General features: G+C 42.5%; 1 protein-coding gene across 3 annotated transcripts in view; it reads right to left on the bottom strand.

Annotated features, from left to right (window-relative positions):
* The window catches only part of ABCA1 (ATP binding cassette subfamily A member 1), a 92,937-nt gene that overhangs the window by 60,102 nt on the left and 16,916 nt on the right, over positions 1-15,919 (bottom strand). For all 3 annotated transcript variants that reach the window (XM_066338738.1, XM_066338737.1, XM_066338739.1), the window contains 3 exons: positions 10,709-10,802; positions 7,274-7,415; positions 6,281-6,402 (listed from right to left, as the gene is read on the bottom strand). In XM_066338738.1, the coding sequence (XP_066194835.1) occupies positions 6,281-6,402; positions 7,274-7,415; positions 10,709-10,802 (358 nt within the window). The remainder of the gene's footprint in view (positions 1-6,280; positions 6,403-7,273; positions 7,416-10,708; positions 10,803-15,919) is intronic.

The following is a 15,919-nucleotide window of genomic DNA, read 5'->3' as shown; positions in this document are numbered from 1 at the left end:
AGGTAATAAAGTGTGAGATGTTTAACTTAGCACTTTCCACTTTATTAGCTGGTTTAAAATAAAAGTCAGTGTTGACAGACAGGGCAAAAGACTAAAGAGAACACCCAGAACCTTTAAAGATGGTCCTACCTCTATAGCACACACTAATACTAATTACTGACAAGCACAGTAAGCAGCTCTCATTTTCCTTATCACTGTGTCTTTACCTAGACAAGAAAGACAAAGGTGAAGAAAACTAAGAAATTGCAATTTGGTATCTACTGGAGTAGCTCTGTTGCTAATGCAGTTACTGGTGCTGTTGACTCCCCTACACACAGTCAAACCCTTCACTGGCACCATCACGTTAGCTGGCTCCAAAGGAACCATGCTGCCAGTGCAGCCTTATGCTGAGAAGCTCGCAGTTTGGTTTTTATTTTTTTAATGGGTTTCAGACAATATTCTGCGACAGGACTCTCAGAAATGTTTTCCTCAAGCTCGTCACCTGGTACAGTTCAGACACTACAGCAAGGCCAGATCTAACATAACAGCACATACGGTTTTTCAGTTCCAGATTCTAAGAGATTTCAGTCTTGCTCTATCACAACCATACACACCTGCCTGGAATCCAAGCCGGCATAATTCCAAACTTCTGTCTTCAAAAGTACCCCTGTACAAATGAAGTCTAGACAAAAAAAGAAAACCCAGTTCTAAAAAATCAGAATACAGCATTACACATTATGCTATATGTTTTGACCCATCTCAACCTCTAAACAAAGTCATGCAGTAACAACTGTTCATGAACAGTCCTATGGAAAACAAGTATGATTCTCCTGGAAACAGATTTCAAAGCAGACCTTTGTACCTTGACCTCTATCAAGAAAATTTTATTAGTTCAATCACATCCTTGTCTTCCAAATAATAAGGAAAGCAGAAGGAGACTCTATTGAAAGTGATAATTCCATATCTAGTTATATTGCAGTTGCATGATGCTATTTTCTGAATTATGCAATTATCATGCCAACTAACTAATTAAAGCTATATACCTAACTACCCAAAAAAAACCCCTGAGATCAATGCTGCCGTAAGAAATCTTTTCTACCTTTGCCTGTCTCAACTGTCAGTCTCCCATTTTCAGTTGAGGACAAAAAAAACCAGACCCATTGGATTCACACAGGGACTTTATTCACAGCCTGTAGTAAGGGACTTAAAGTGCCCTTCAAAGAAATGTTTTTCTAGATCTGCAGTTGTCTAAACAATTTCCATTTACTTAAAAAAATAAATTCTAAGGACATTCATGTCTGTGCCTGTTCAGCAGCACAGAGATTGGAAGAAAAAATTAATTAGGCAAATACGGGAAAACTACCACATGTTCCCGAATCTCCTACCCAACCAACATGGCACACCACAATCTTTGTGCAACCCAAGCACTCACTGGCAACTTCTTCCACTTGCTCATTGTGACAGGCTGCATCTGACCACAGCAGAAATCACAGTGCTTTCCACACAGTCCTAGACTCCCCTTCCTGGAGGGATGCTTCAGGCTGGGAGGCAGTAGCAGCCAGGAATGCCCTAGGAAGTTCTGCTAAGGGCTATTGCAAGCTAACTGGTAGTGAAAACACTAAGGGGTAAAGTAGCCTTCCTACCTACCCCAATAAATCAAGACATTTCTACTGATACCACAAGGCAGCATTTTTGGCAACGCTTTTCCGCTGGCCTAAAGGAAAGGCAATGACCTGACTGTCACTGTGGAGCACACTATCAGAGAACCCAGGTGTGTATTTATGTGCAGTAACAGGAATGCCACTCTGCCACAGATGGTGTTTGCAGCTGTTTCTGGACATGAAGGCCACCTGGACATATGGTTTGCTAGTCTTCATTCTAGCCTGGCTGGTTTTTATTAGGATTCTTCTTAAAGGAAGTCAGGGAAGACACCAGTTTAATTAGGCAGGTGTAAGAAGCAACCTGAATGTTTAGCTTGAGGGCGTGGGTTTAATTTTGTTAGGGACAAGACACTGAGGAGGGAGTTAGTCATCACCTCAATGTCACCAACAGATAATGCATGACATCCTGTTTCCCTGAGCACCCTGTAATCATGCAATAATACACAAGCCACCAAAAAACCCCTTGAAAGGCTGTCCTTTAGTCCAAGCCCTCTACCATTCTTTACCAGTTAAATTAAAGAAGCACTAACAGCACTGACCAGATAGGCTGCAAACTCAGTCCCAACATCCCTCTGTGCAGCAGAGTGCAACATCAGCAAAGAATGTCATCCAGCTGATGTTTGTCTCTTCTACGACAAGCAATGCTAATCCAGCAAACAACTGGGACAGGCAGGGCACATGTGGAATAACAGCTCAAGATCTGATGCAATTTCTTAGGCGATGTTTGTTTCCCTCTGCCTATTTCATGCTCCATTTTTGTTTAGTTGGGCTGGCTACAAGAAAAATAGAAACATGCCCTTTTGGATCACTGAAAACTAAGAGCAATACAGTAAGTACTAGCCAGGCTGGCTTGTACACGCAACTTTTAGCAACAACCAAAGAAGATGGTTTTTATTATACCTGTTAATTTATTACCCTGTGGCACTGCAGAACAAAGTATTTTAGAGTCTTGTAGAGAGGAGGAAAAAATAAAGAAAGTGCCTCAGAACCAATAGCAAGCTGTCTCTCAGTCTTTCAAAACGGAAGAAAAGCTTCTTTCTTGCTAACACTCAGGTTGATAAAATGGCACTGAGGCCAGCTGCAAATCCAGTGCCTGCAAGCAGCGATCCAAACCTACTGCAGCTGGCAATCCCAGCAGCCTTGTCATGCTCTTGAAAGTGCCGTCACCAAGGTCTTTGACTCTCTGTACTGATTTGCACTCTGCCTTATCATGAGTGTTAAAGACCTTGGTGACATCGCTGGACAGAGATGTAACAAGTGGGAACAGAGAGGGCACCTGGCACCTCCCTGAAAAATTGATTATGTTATGGTATGTGTGTGCCTGCACGTAGATTCCACTGCTCAGGACTTGCTGGAAGCAGCCACACAACAGCAGTGCCCATAGAGCATGACAGTTGTGCATGCTGAACTCACTCACACCAGCACTTATCCCCCTTTATCCTGGCATCCTGGCCAAAAAAGGTGCTACATGAAGCAACACTGGACTGTTCCCTACTGATAACACCTTCCTTTCTAACAGAGAGCTCTTCTCTGCTGTTCCTCCCCCAAACTCCTGCACAGTCCTGTTATGAGGGATTATCTTCCATCTTATCAAGAAATATTTAAGGTACAAAGCCTATTGGAATGAATGAATAGTGTGGCCAAAAAAAAAACCTCCATGTCTTACCTCTTCTTTAATGAAGGCACTGATTTGCACACACCTGTGCAAGCAGCATGAGCAATCTGCCATCTTTAGGTCTCTTGTCCCCAAGGTTCAGCTAACCTAACTTCAGATTAGATGATTAAGAGTCACACTTTGAACATTAGTTGGTGAGGGTTGTTTTAAAGAAGATTCAGGTGAAAGGACTTTGGCAAATGCTTTCTGAAGAGATTCAGGCATCAGAAGCCAGATATAGACATGAATGCTCTGCATGACTAGCATTAGCTCCAATTTATATGCTAGCAATGAGAGATCAACTACTGGAAGCCTGTTTCAAAATCATCAGGAAGTAGTAGGAAGAGCGTGTGACAGGAGAAGGGAGCTGCAGACACTCAAACAAGAGTCCATGTCACATCAAGGAGCACAGAGTCCAGCCCACTGGGGAAGCTGCAGAGTGGCACCTGTCTGCACCACCAATTCACATGGATTCACTTCCAGGCTAGAGTTAAAATATACATGACACTACAACATTTTCAGTCATTAGCTTATTGATAATTAGCCCTCCTGCTACTGGGGGAAACACATGTATAAAGACAGTGCTTTTCAGGCACTTACATCTGACATCCACTCCTACTGTCTCCTTATGTTCCCAGAGTCACTGGAGGAAATGCCCCAGAGTGAAGAGGATTTGCATCTCTCACACCTCACCGTCAACAGCAACTGAGAGTCGACCTTCCTTGCACAGGAATCTAAGTATAAATACATGAGTGCTTCTAAGATTAGAGGATGCTGTTTAATGCATGCGGTCAGACAATGAATCACACAGCCAAGGAGTGGCAGAAGGGTCCACCAAGCTGGATGGGTTTGTAAATCAGCATGAGAAAGACAAACAGGCCTTGTCCTTCAAAACCTTTCCAACATTTCTGTCATTCTAATGACACAGAGGTTTGATTTTTTGATTAGACATCTGAAATATAATCTGTGATGACTGGGTCTGAGGTTTGTTTTTGCAGTCTTTACAGTAGAGAGAAGCACGAGCCTTCTGACTTCCAGCTTGTATAGTAGCCCATATGCAAACCGCTTCTTGGAATCAATCCTCCCCCTCAGACCTTCCCAGCAGCAAGATCTTTAATTTATGGCTTTGATAGTGTTCTTGTAAATGTCCATGTCTGATGTTCACTGCACGTCTCAATAGAAAACACCACACCACTATCTGCCCTCTTTGTAAGAGTTAACTCACCAATAAAAGTGTGAAAGTAGTAATACTAAAGAGCAATAGAAGTGTAAAACCAGTAACAGTATCTGTCATTGTTCCCAGCAAATTAAACAAAACAATTGAATATATTCATAAAAACAATATTAAACTTCTCCTTGGGAAATAGTCATCTTAACTCATTTTGGCTGTGTTCATTATGTGTCCATCTCTGCACAAAGGGATCACTCTGCATCCTCTCCCCTCTGAAGCTGCAGCAGATATAGTTAAAAGCATGAGAATGCCACTCACCAGGTACTCTGAGTAGAAAGAGAGGAGGCCTGGTGCTACGGATACTGAGCTCCTCAGCAAGGAGGAGTGTCCTTTACACACAAATATCAACTAATGATCAGAGTCAGTAGACCACAGTACCACACGCAGATCTGATCACATCAGACTTCTACACAACCCTGAAGGGGAGGGGGTGGTTAAATATCCAAGACAAGTACTTTGCACAGTCCATGCCTGTACATACATTCAGCACATACCTTCCAACCTGTCACTAACAGTACAGATTATTCCAAGGTGACCTGCAATGTACTGAGCAACACTGAAAAGAATATAAAAACACCATCTCTGCTTTAAATATGCTCAGTACACATGTGACACTATTCACATCATACTAGCTCAAATATTTTTTCTTTCTGCAGCCTATCTGAGCCATCCTCAAATGATGAGAGCTAAGAAGAACTATTTCTGTGAAACCAAGGACAATTTTCACAAAACACTAGAATACCATTTGTGCTGCTCTACATGCTGCATAAAGGCTGTAGGTAAAGACCCCCAATGGCTGTGCTCTCTTTTCTATTTCCCTTCTGTATGTCTTTCTAAACCATTACTCCCCATTGCTTCCACTAGACACATACCACACTAACACAGCAGCCAAGATAGATAATCTTTCAGGGAAGAATAAGCCAAAAAACTCCTACAAGGTGCCATGTCAAAGAGACCCAGCAACAGCAAGAGATCTGCCACATTTCCTGAGACTGGACAGAGCTCTTTCACATCCAGGCTCTGCTGCAAGCTCTTCATGTGATCTCACACTAGTCAGTCATTCATCTGCAGAGGATGGGAAGGCACACCATCCTCTCACACAAGCTAAAAATGGGAGGATTACAATTTTTCATAGGAAATAGGGATGTGAAAGCCCCCCAGACAATTTTCTTTTGCACCCTGTCATTTGAAATCCTGTCAGACAATATCAGAGTATACTACACCAAACAGTCATATAGGAACAACAACAATAACAAACACCAAACACAAGAAGGGAAATGGATGTTTCATTGTCAGATAATAACCAGCTTTGAGTTTGTAAATTGGAGGCCAACATTAGCTTTTCCCTATCCGTGTTCTTCCAGCACACTTCCCTCTGGAGCTCAGGGGGTAGAACACTAAACTGTAGCTACACTGTGTTCACTGCTTCACAAAATATCAGAATAACTCGTGCTTTCCAAAAAGACACACTACTTTGGCTTCTTTGAGAAAACATGCACTTTGACTGACTTCAGCACACCCAGGATTATAATTTCACACCCAAAACCAGCTGCTGTTCTTGGCATTACACACCACACCTCTTTTCTTCCACCAAATAAATTAAAGAGCACACAAAGCTCTGACACAGGAAAGGATTGGAAAAGGAAAATTTGATAAGCTGTATGTTATAATTGCACACATTCCTGAAATTTATGTGCACACAGAATTAACCAGGCCAGAAATACCAGATATTGACTCTTCCTATCAGGCTGTTACCTAAGCCAGAGGAATTTCCCAATTCACGTAGTTTTCCCAGGACCTTCTGGACATCCTTTATACTCCTGTCCTGTTGGCTGTACAAGAGTAATCTCCTGGCATCCGAGAACAGGCGGGAAACACTGCAGGAAAACAGAAAAACAGCTAAGTAATCATCAGCTCTGTGAGCCACCAGACACATTCAGTTTTCCATACCAATTCCAAACTTTTATCCCCTTTAGTTATGTCACTCTAGTACAAAAAACTCTTCCTTCAATGACTACCCTGTGACAATCCAAGGAGCCTAACAAAAGATGTCTACTAATGCAGGGTCAAAGTTACACTGGGAATATCGTATATTTGAAAGCATTTTTAGGACCGGTATGGAGAAGGCTTCCTTCTGCCTACAAACTACTGCTCCTTAGAAGCACAACAATTTAAGAATATCCTCGCTCCTTTCAAATGCTTCTCCAGTTTGCAGACACATTATACTCTGCATTAAGCCTATCTTTCCTGACACCATGAATGTAACAAGTAAGGCAAGGTATAGGAAAGCTGGCCATAAACCATGCTTCCTGCATCACATGAGCTAGTAATAAGTAATCATCATCAGGATTATTCCCTAAACCTGTTCAACTGCCTCTCACTGTACACTGTTCAGAGGTTCATTAACCAGGGAAAACAATGCTCTGGGAAAAGGAGCATTTTAAAAAGCCTTACTTTTTATGGATCAAATTCTGAGCCCAGGTAAGAGAATGGACTCAATCCTTACCCAAGCAAAGCTTTTCATTCATCAAGAGCTTCAGGTGCTTGGACATGGGAATTCTGGATACCTACCAGCTGTCTGCTAGTCTCTATGAACTTGGTAACTGAAGAATCTGGTACTTCAGAAGTCATAGAAATTACAAAACCCTCATGCAGTGTAAGATTTCACAAATGATAGGTGACTTCCAAATATCCCTTTCCCCCATGCTTCCCTAAGAACAGAGAGGAGGCAAAAATAGACAGACTCACATGGAGGCATTGAAGTTTCCAACAATACCTGGGGACTCCCCAGGAGTTGGGTAGCGGAAACATGGGTTGTTGGCATTGCAGATGATCCCTTGTATCCATGGCAAGGTTCCTGCTGAAGGCATAGCTTTATTTGGAAAGTGACCTAGAACAGAAACACAGGAGTTAGGAGACAAATACATGATAAAAGCCTCTACTGCACAGCATTCTATTTGAAGAGCAGTGCTAACCCTGCACCAGTTATTGCCTCAAAGTGCTATGAAAGCAGAACAGCCAACACTAAGAAGGACTGAGCTTGTATTAGACTCTCTACACTGCTGTTCCAGATCTTTTTGCTTAAGTCTAAACCTTTCTACTAAAGAACTAATGAAGTCATAGGCCACAGTTTACATCCTGTTAAAGAACAAAGCAGTAACAAACTACTAAAGGCAGATCCCCACCAGTATGCCACTTGTACACTTGCAAATCCCATACCTCCCAGTGACTGGGGAAGAAAGGCTTCCCTTGCATAATCCTGCATCTGTCAGGCTGCTTTTTGCAAAGACCTTGCTTCCTCACCCCCATACTAGGGAAGGGAACATTCCCAGAGGAATGTTATGCCCTTTCCCCAGTATCTCAAAGCTCAACTTGAGGATCAGAAGCCCACCCCTCCCTGCTCTGGTGCCCACCTCATCCTCCCAGCATGTCTGCAATCACTCAGGAGGCTGGCTCCCTACCTCCACAACCTCAATGGAAGTACCAAAGCCCAAAAAAGAAGTAGAGTCAAAGCTGTTAAATTACAGCAAGGCTGATTAATGTAGGTGGCTGGAGGAAGATGGGAATCTTATCAGCCCTCCCAGGAGAAAGCCAAGGACTCTGTGCAGGAGAAAGGTTAAAGAAATGAAGGTTTATCGTTTCCAGCACCCAAGGAACTCTCTCCTACTTCTCTGTTTAAAATTGAAGATCTTTTTACATGACTTGTCTGACTTTTGTTTCATTTTGATTTTTTGTTCTTCTTGGCTGAGGGGCTTGGAGAGAGGGTGAGGAGGCAGAAAGAAGAAAAACGCTAAGACTTTCAGATTCTTCGTAAAATTTCCCAGAGAACCACCTTCTCTGTCTTCCACACCTTTCATTTTACACTGTTAGGGAACTCCAAGAAAACATTCAGAGCAATGTAGAAAGAGGAACAGCACACAAGAGTTTATGGTAATTTTTTTACACAGTGATGCACGTAACACTAGTTTCTCAAAGAGTAAAGCAGTAATCTGTTGGTTTTAAATCAGATGAGAAACACAGACAACAGTGCAACAGCACATAACTTTCAAATACATGGCTGCAAAGATTTAGCTTTTCAGAAGATATTAGTTACTTCTTGTCAGATTCTTTCCCTCCCACTGCCAAAAAGCTGCATTTTGAGTACCTTGAAGGGTCGCAGGAACAGAAAAGTGCTGCATAACACAAGACAGCACTTTGGCCCAACAGCAATGTCATATGTCTTCCCTGACTGGTCTGGTGAAAGCCACATAACTATCCCTTCAAAGTTAATTGTTCCTTCATGTTTTAAGAGAAAACTTCCTCACAACTAAGCCAAGCCGTCAGAAACAAGAAGCCCTGACAACAGCCCGATTCTTGGTTCTTCTCAAACAGAAAATTTTACTTGTTTGTTGTTGAAAATTACTGCCATCAAGATGCTGAGGCTATGTGAAGGCTACAAAGCACTTGCACAGGGCTCTATTACTGCTATCACCAGGCATTACCTACAAGTGATTTCATAACAGCATACAACACTGGCACTACAGATAACAATCCTGCTTCCCTTAAGGCATCCACAGGGTTGCCAAGGAATCCTCCACCAACCCAAAAGCCTTCATTTTTTATATCTCTGCTCACAGTTCAGCAAAACTTGCTTCACATCAAAACATATCCACATCTGTCAGCGTAAGTGAACACTCAGTGAAACCAATCCAGACAACACAGTTTAGAAACCTATTCACAGAAGCTCTTAAAAAAATGAAGAGGAATTAGCCACAAAAGTGAATTAAAAGTTACCAGATACCTTGTGCTCTCTGCTGAAGATGATGTAAGATGGCAGACAAAGCAGTAACAGTCAACATAAATGGGAAGGGAAAAGGATGGCAGGTGAAAATCTCAAAACTATACTTATGACACCATGGTGCCAGAGAAAATGTTTTACAAGAAGGCTACTGACTAGCAAGATCAAACCAAGTAGTTGCATGAAATCACAGCTCTTGATAGGTTTGAGTTTATATACAGCCCTGCCATATCTGAAATTAATTACCACTGAGGTTGCTAGTTATTTATAAAAGCTGAGGAGAGTGCTTATTGCTTCTCTTCAGCTTCGTGTCCATATTACAGGTATCTCTCCTAATGTCACCATAACATTCATTCAGTCTGAAGAGGCAGTTCAAATTCTATGTAAAGTATGAGATTTAATTTAGAGAAGCTTCAACTACACTGTTGAGTGCTGAAAAAAGCAAGTTAGGCAGTACATGAGATCAGCAGAGTCCAAAGTGTAATGGGAAACTGCAAAGACCAACACCTCAGCTTTTAAAGATACCAGCTTGAACACCCAGAAAACAGCACAGAATGCCCTAGCCACTGCAAAGATAGGTGTAAAAGTGCTGTAAAAGGGAGTTCTTTCCTCATTTAAGAAAGAGGGCCCTTAAACTTGTTTTGCTGACCCTTAAACCTTACCTTGCCATAATCAGGTTAAGGAAAAATAAACAGAGAGCTCTTCCACAATCAGTTAAATGCAATATCAAGCTGTCACCAAACACAGTAAAACAACATCATGTTGCTAATAAACAAGTCATGCTTCTTAAATCAAATGGTAACTAAAGAGGCCTACCGATAAGTCATTTATGAAGAACAATCTTCCTTTGAAAGAAAAGCAGAAATGTGCCCATTTAGGGTGCAAAGAGAAAAACAGATGGGTTGTTTTTTTTTTTACAGCAGTGTATGACTGCTGAATCTACTAAATGCAGAGCTGACACTATAATCATTTGAATGAATGGAATTCCTCGTGCTCTTTAACATGATACATTAATGCACTCTACTACCTGGAAACGAGAGATTGCTTTCTTAAGAGATCAGAACACTGCATTCTTTTATGCTAAGTCACACACAGATCAAAAAAGAAAAATAAAATCGAGGTTCTGATCAGGTTTTACAGATATGTCAGAGTTGTACAGCAAATTCTCAGGTAATACAAATGCAAAATGAGAAATAGCAAGAAAAAGAGCAGCAACATATAGTCCTGGAGCAACATCATCAGTTAACTGCAGATCCTGAGTTGGAAGCAAAGGAGTTAGGAAGCCATCCTGCAGATTTCTGACTGAAGTAGGGAGCCACTGCTCTCTGCATCTTCCAGCTGCATTATTATGTTCTAACCACAAAACAACAAGCATTCTGGGTGCAGCTGCTGCATTTGATACTTACATTCATGCTGCTCATAGGGCGGATATGAAAGTCTTACAGAGATCAGGATGAAGAAGATAAACAGAGGCCAGGCAACTTCGATCAGCAGCTGGAACTGGAAACAATAAAGGCAAAGTATTAAGACATCATATTCAAAACAAAGGTCAGAACAGAAGTTCTAGGACAATCCACTTGTAAGCCAGAACAGTTTTGCAAGCACTGCCTCACTTTGCTGTGCCTACACATTCCAGGATCAAGAAGTTTGTTCCTCCAACTTCAGAGGATAATCTGCAAAGAATTACAATTTTTTCTCATTGATATGTGCCAGTTATTTAACTAAAATGGATATGTCTAAGAGCTACTTTTGGTTTCTGTTTATAGTGTTCTGTCCCCTGACTGAAAGAAATGTCCCAATGAATCTTTCTAGCAAAGAGCTGAATTTTTTATCCCATATTTTGAGGTAGTGGGATACTTACACCCCACTCACACAGTCGACCATTAAGCTTCTACTTTAACATAACAAAAACTGTGCTGATGCAGGCTATGCCAACTGCAGAAATATACTGGTATCTAGAAAGCAGAGTTACTAAGATTAGGCTCATATCTAGTTTCTGTTTTGTTATGATTTATGTTTTTTCCTGAAAGTAGGCAGCACCCACTGGTGCAGGTCATCTACAGAAAGGCAGTGAGTATCCAGCAAATAAAGAACTCTGTTATTTAGAGGGATGAGGCAACAAGAAGAAAACATCTGCTATTAAATATACAACATTTCTTATACAGAGAATTGAAGTGCAGGAAAATGCACTGAGGTGTGTCACATCCCACAGGAGCATGTGGACAAAGCAACTCTCCACCCTAGAGCATCTGAGAGAAAAGCTAAAGTCTCCCAAACTTGAGCTTCACTAGCCACACCTCTATTTTCCCACTCCAGAAAGACTGCTCAAACATGTATTTTCAGTAAGCTATGAGACAAGGAAAACCTGAAGGCTTTTTATGCTGCTACTTTGTGTGTTTCTCATCTGTTTCTAGTAGGAGAACAGTGTTTGCTTGGTCAAATGAAGAAAAATCTTTTCTGTTTCTTTCCTGAAAAACTCTGTCTTTTCTAAGAGGTCTACATCATTCTCCTTAAAATCCAGAAATCTGCAACCCAGTGGGAGGCAGAATCTCCACCCACAAACATGTTTTTGCATGTTCCATCATTAACAGCTAAAATTTGACTCTTAATACTCAGCACAAGGCACTCCATGCAAACTTGAGGTGAGAGACTTCTAGGTAACTACTGTACCTCAAAATAAGCTTTTTTTCTGGTACTTCAGAAGTCATAGAAATTACAAAACCCTCATGCAGTGTAAGATTTCACAAATGATAGGTGACTTCCAAATATCCCTTTCCCCCATGCTTCCCTAAGAACAGAGAGGAGGCAAAAACAGAGCATTAAAACAAAGGCCACTTGATCCAGCAGAGGAAATTATGTAGGATGGCTTTTCACAGATACCTTTCATAGCTGACATCAAATAGCATTCCTATCTAAAACACATAAAATTTGAGCATCTGTCTCCCAGGCACTCCTGGTAACAGTGTCAATCTCTTAAAGACAGTTTTGGAACACTGCTACCCACTGAATCCTGAGATTAGCTTGGCTGGTTAGAGCACGGCGCTAGTAACACCAAGGTTGCCAATAGGCCATTCACTTTGGAGCTGGGCTTGACGATCCTTGCGAGTGCCTTCCAACTCAGAATATTCTGTCATTTGTTACTGTCATGCACACACTGTACAACTACTGGGTAAGAAACTCCACTGAGACCACACCAACAGAGGTGCCGGGAAGATGCATCTTTGGTCTCTTATTACAATAAACAGTGTAGAGGCAGCACACACTCAAGACATTAGCATTGACAGCCTGCTTCCATTTGCACTAAACAGTGCTCTGACTCCCAGAGATCAAAGATGTTTAGACCTAGGACAGTGACAACTTGTCTACTCCTGTTTTCAGGATACTCTTATAGCAGCCACCAGGATGACGTAGCAGGACTTTTCTCCTCCACTTGACAGAAAAGTGGCTATGAAACCAGGACAAGTCCATTCTGTGAAACCAGGACAAGTCCATTCCATCTTCCAGCATCAATGCTCATGCTCTAGCACATGTCACAGCCCTCTACCATCCTGGATATAGGTAAGCAGAATGAATGCCAAGCAACTGCTTCCACACTATTCAGGGAAGATTGGTGTCAGCTGGGTTTGTGGAGGCTTCCTGGGGTGACCAGTGTGGACAGAGAGCCTCTCACAGCCCTTCAACTGTTAGAGAACCAATAAGAAAATGCTGCCCTTGAGCTTAAGCCCTGGCTTGGTCAGAGAAATGCCAGCCCCAGCCACACCACATCAGGGTGGAAAGCAGTGCCCAAGCACCCTGTTGCTGAAGCGGGAACCAGCCACCTGCACACACAGCTGCTCTTCTGCATGCCTGGTGACACAGTCACAGAGCTAACCACATGTGCACTGCACACACAACACACCCGACCTGGCACATAAAGAGGTTCAGGGGGCATAGAGAAAGGAGGGATGCAGCTTGGACTGCAAAGTTGCACCTTTACAGCTGAAGGCAGGCATCATAGCAGGCACCAAAATGATACACTGTGAGAGACAGCTGGCAACTGCTGCATCAGAGGATTGCATAGGGAAAAGATCAGAGTACCAGGAGCGTGTCAGTAGAGACTCCTCAGCAAGTCTCCTGTGCTGCTCAACAAAACCTGAGTTACCTTCCTTTTCTTCTAAAGGTCAGCAGGTTCTCTCCCCTACTGCTTCCTGACCCTGCATTGACAGCACTTTTCATCCACTGCGGCGTTTCCAGACACAAAGATACTAAAAGGGAACATTGTCTCACTGAGACTCATTTTAAGTAGATATTTAAAAATCAAGTCTCCTCTGCCACTTCTGTGCTGCAACAACCAGCCTGATAAACAATGAAATGAATCTTCAATCACCCAATTCCTCATCTATCCCTGCTCCATCTGGAGTTGAAGAAGGAACATCCCATTTGCACACAACAGGTGAATTCAGCTAAGAACAAATTTGTCCTCATTTTACCAAGGTTAATCCCTAAAGCATGCCAGATTTATACCAGTTGCCTGATTCAGGATGCCATTAAACACTGAGCTCTACATTGTGTCAACAGGAAATCTGTTGAGCAAGAACTAAGCAGACTATCACCCCATTCCACTGTCAACTCCCCTTCCCACCTTTATGGTCCAGTTTCAATGTAGGGAGCTACCAAAAGCTGACCAGTCTTTCCATGCAAGTTTGAAGTGTCTCCTCACTTGCAAGAAAGCAGGGAGAGAAATGGTTTTTACACAGTGACCCCTGAACATGATTTTCTTTCCTCTCTTCCCATGTGAGCTCCTTCCCCCCACTCCAGCACTGTTGGAAGTTATCCAGTATAAAGTAACACTTGAACTGCACACATCAGGGTGAGCTTTGAACCCAGCTTTCGCAATGCAGCCCAAACTCACAGCAGCCAGCGAGGGGGTTCAGCGGGAAGCCAAGGCTAGCCCACATTTTTCACAAGGGTAAGGATCAAACTATTTCTAGGCTACACCTTCAGTAAGCACAAATGGGAGAGAGCCTTCATCAGCACAACCCAGCTCATGGACAACAGTCTCCTAACAGGAAAGCAAAGAAATGAACTATGCAGCTTTGATAACAGCAAGGTGAGAGATGTTCTGCTCCTTCCCTGCCATTTCCTGTTAAGTGGACTTCTCCTCCTGACATTTTCAGGTAAATCCCAAATGAGAACCACTAATGAAAAAAACACTGCATAACTGAGGAGCCCCACAAAAACAAGCCATGTCTCAGGCCTTCATTATGAACTGACTAATAATCAGTGTGGAACAGAGATTATGAGCAGTTTCATGCCCTCTGGGATACTTGATGAGAAACCAGCACAGCAGCTGCCAGAAGGTACCAAGAAATTGCTACGCAGATACAGAATGGTTACCCTACTGCATTTCTCTGGCAGCACTAAAGGATATGAATGCACCTCTGCTACTCAGTAAGCCTACAGCTACCTTGACATGACACACATGCTAAACTCAGACCTGTTCACACCTGATGCAATACTGGGGTTGTTCAGCCTGGAGAAACACTCTTTAAAACTACCTGAAATGAGGTTACAGCAAGACGGAGATTATTCTCCCAAGGGACTAGTAACAGGACTAGAGGACATGGCCTCTAGCTGTGTCATGGGTCAGGTTAGACATCAGGAACAATTTTTTCACTGCAAGGGTGGTCAGGCATTGGGACAGGCTGTGCAGGGAGGTGGTGCAACTGCTGTCCCTGGAAGTGTTCAAAAAATGACTGGACATGGCACTTAGTGCTACAGTTTAGTTGGCATGGTGGTGTTTGGACAAAGGCTGGATTTTATGATCTTGGAAGTCTTTTCCAAACTTAATGACACTATGATTCTATTCTTTTTGGAAGATTCTGCCAAAAAAATACCAAGCCATCATTATAAGTGTAAAACTCAGCTTCTCTGAAATAGCTTTCTGGTTTAAACATCACTCCAGAAAATCCCACAGCATTCTAGAATTCCCCTACTTTTTAAAGGCAGTCTGGTAACAGTCAAAAGTTAGACCTCTAGTAGCAAGATAGGAAGAGTGTTTTTAGCTCTTAGGGCCTAAGGTTACATGGGCAATAGCTGAGAAGAGCCAACCTTAAGGAGCTGCAGCTAGTTTTAAGACTACTTCTCCAACTTCATTTGTAACATTTTTCTAAACTATGAGGCTGTTCACAAGGCCAGGATGTGACCTACATCCAGTGAGCAGACAGCCTCGCTCCCTGCAGTTGACACGGTCCATGACCTCTCTGGCGGGCAGTTCTTCCCTGGGAGATCAAGATCCATGAAAGGCAAAAACACAAACAAAAACTCTGTCATCATTGGCAGCTCTGTTTATATACAAGAAAAGACAAAGAGGCCATGAGCCCCTTTTGTCAGTTTTATTAAAGAATGGACTAATTCCGGCTCTGAATTCACTGGATCCAAGTCCTATAAAAACAAGCCTCAGGCACCTGAGTGAAGACTTCACTGACTGTGACTATTACCAGCAGTGAATATGATAGCCTTTTGTCCCTTGAGTGACAATGAGTTTCTAAAACAACCAATCCAACCAGCCGGCAAGCATCGTGACATTTGCAGGGTTCAGAAAGGTTATCAAAGACCACTTTCCATTCACCACTTCT

This window comes from Sylvia atricapilla, chromosome Z, assembly GCF_009819655.1.
Source record: "Sylvia atricapilla isolate bSylAtr1 chromosome Z, bSylAtr1.pri, whole genome shotgun sequence".
In the NCBI taxonomy this organism is placed as follows: Eukaryota; Metazoa; Chordata; class Aves; order Passeriformes; family Sylviidae; genus Sylvia; species Sylvia atricapilla.
The sequence above is the reverse complement of the archived record's forward strand: the minus strand, read 5'-3'. Positions and strand labels throughout refer to the sequence as shown.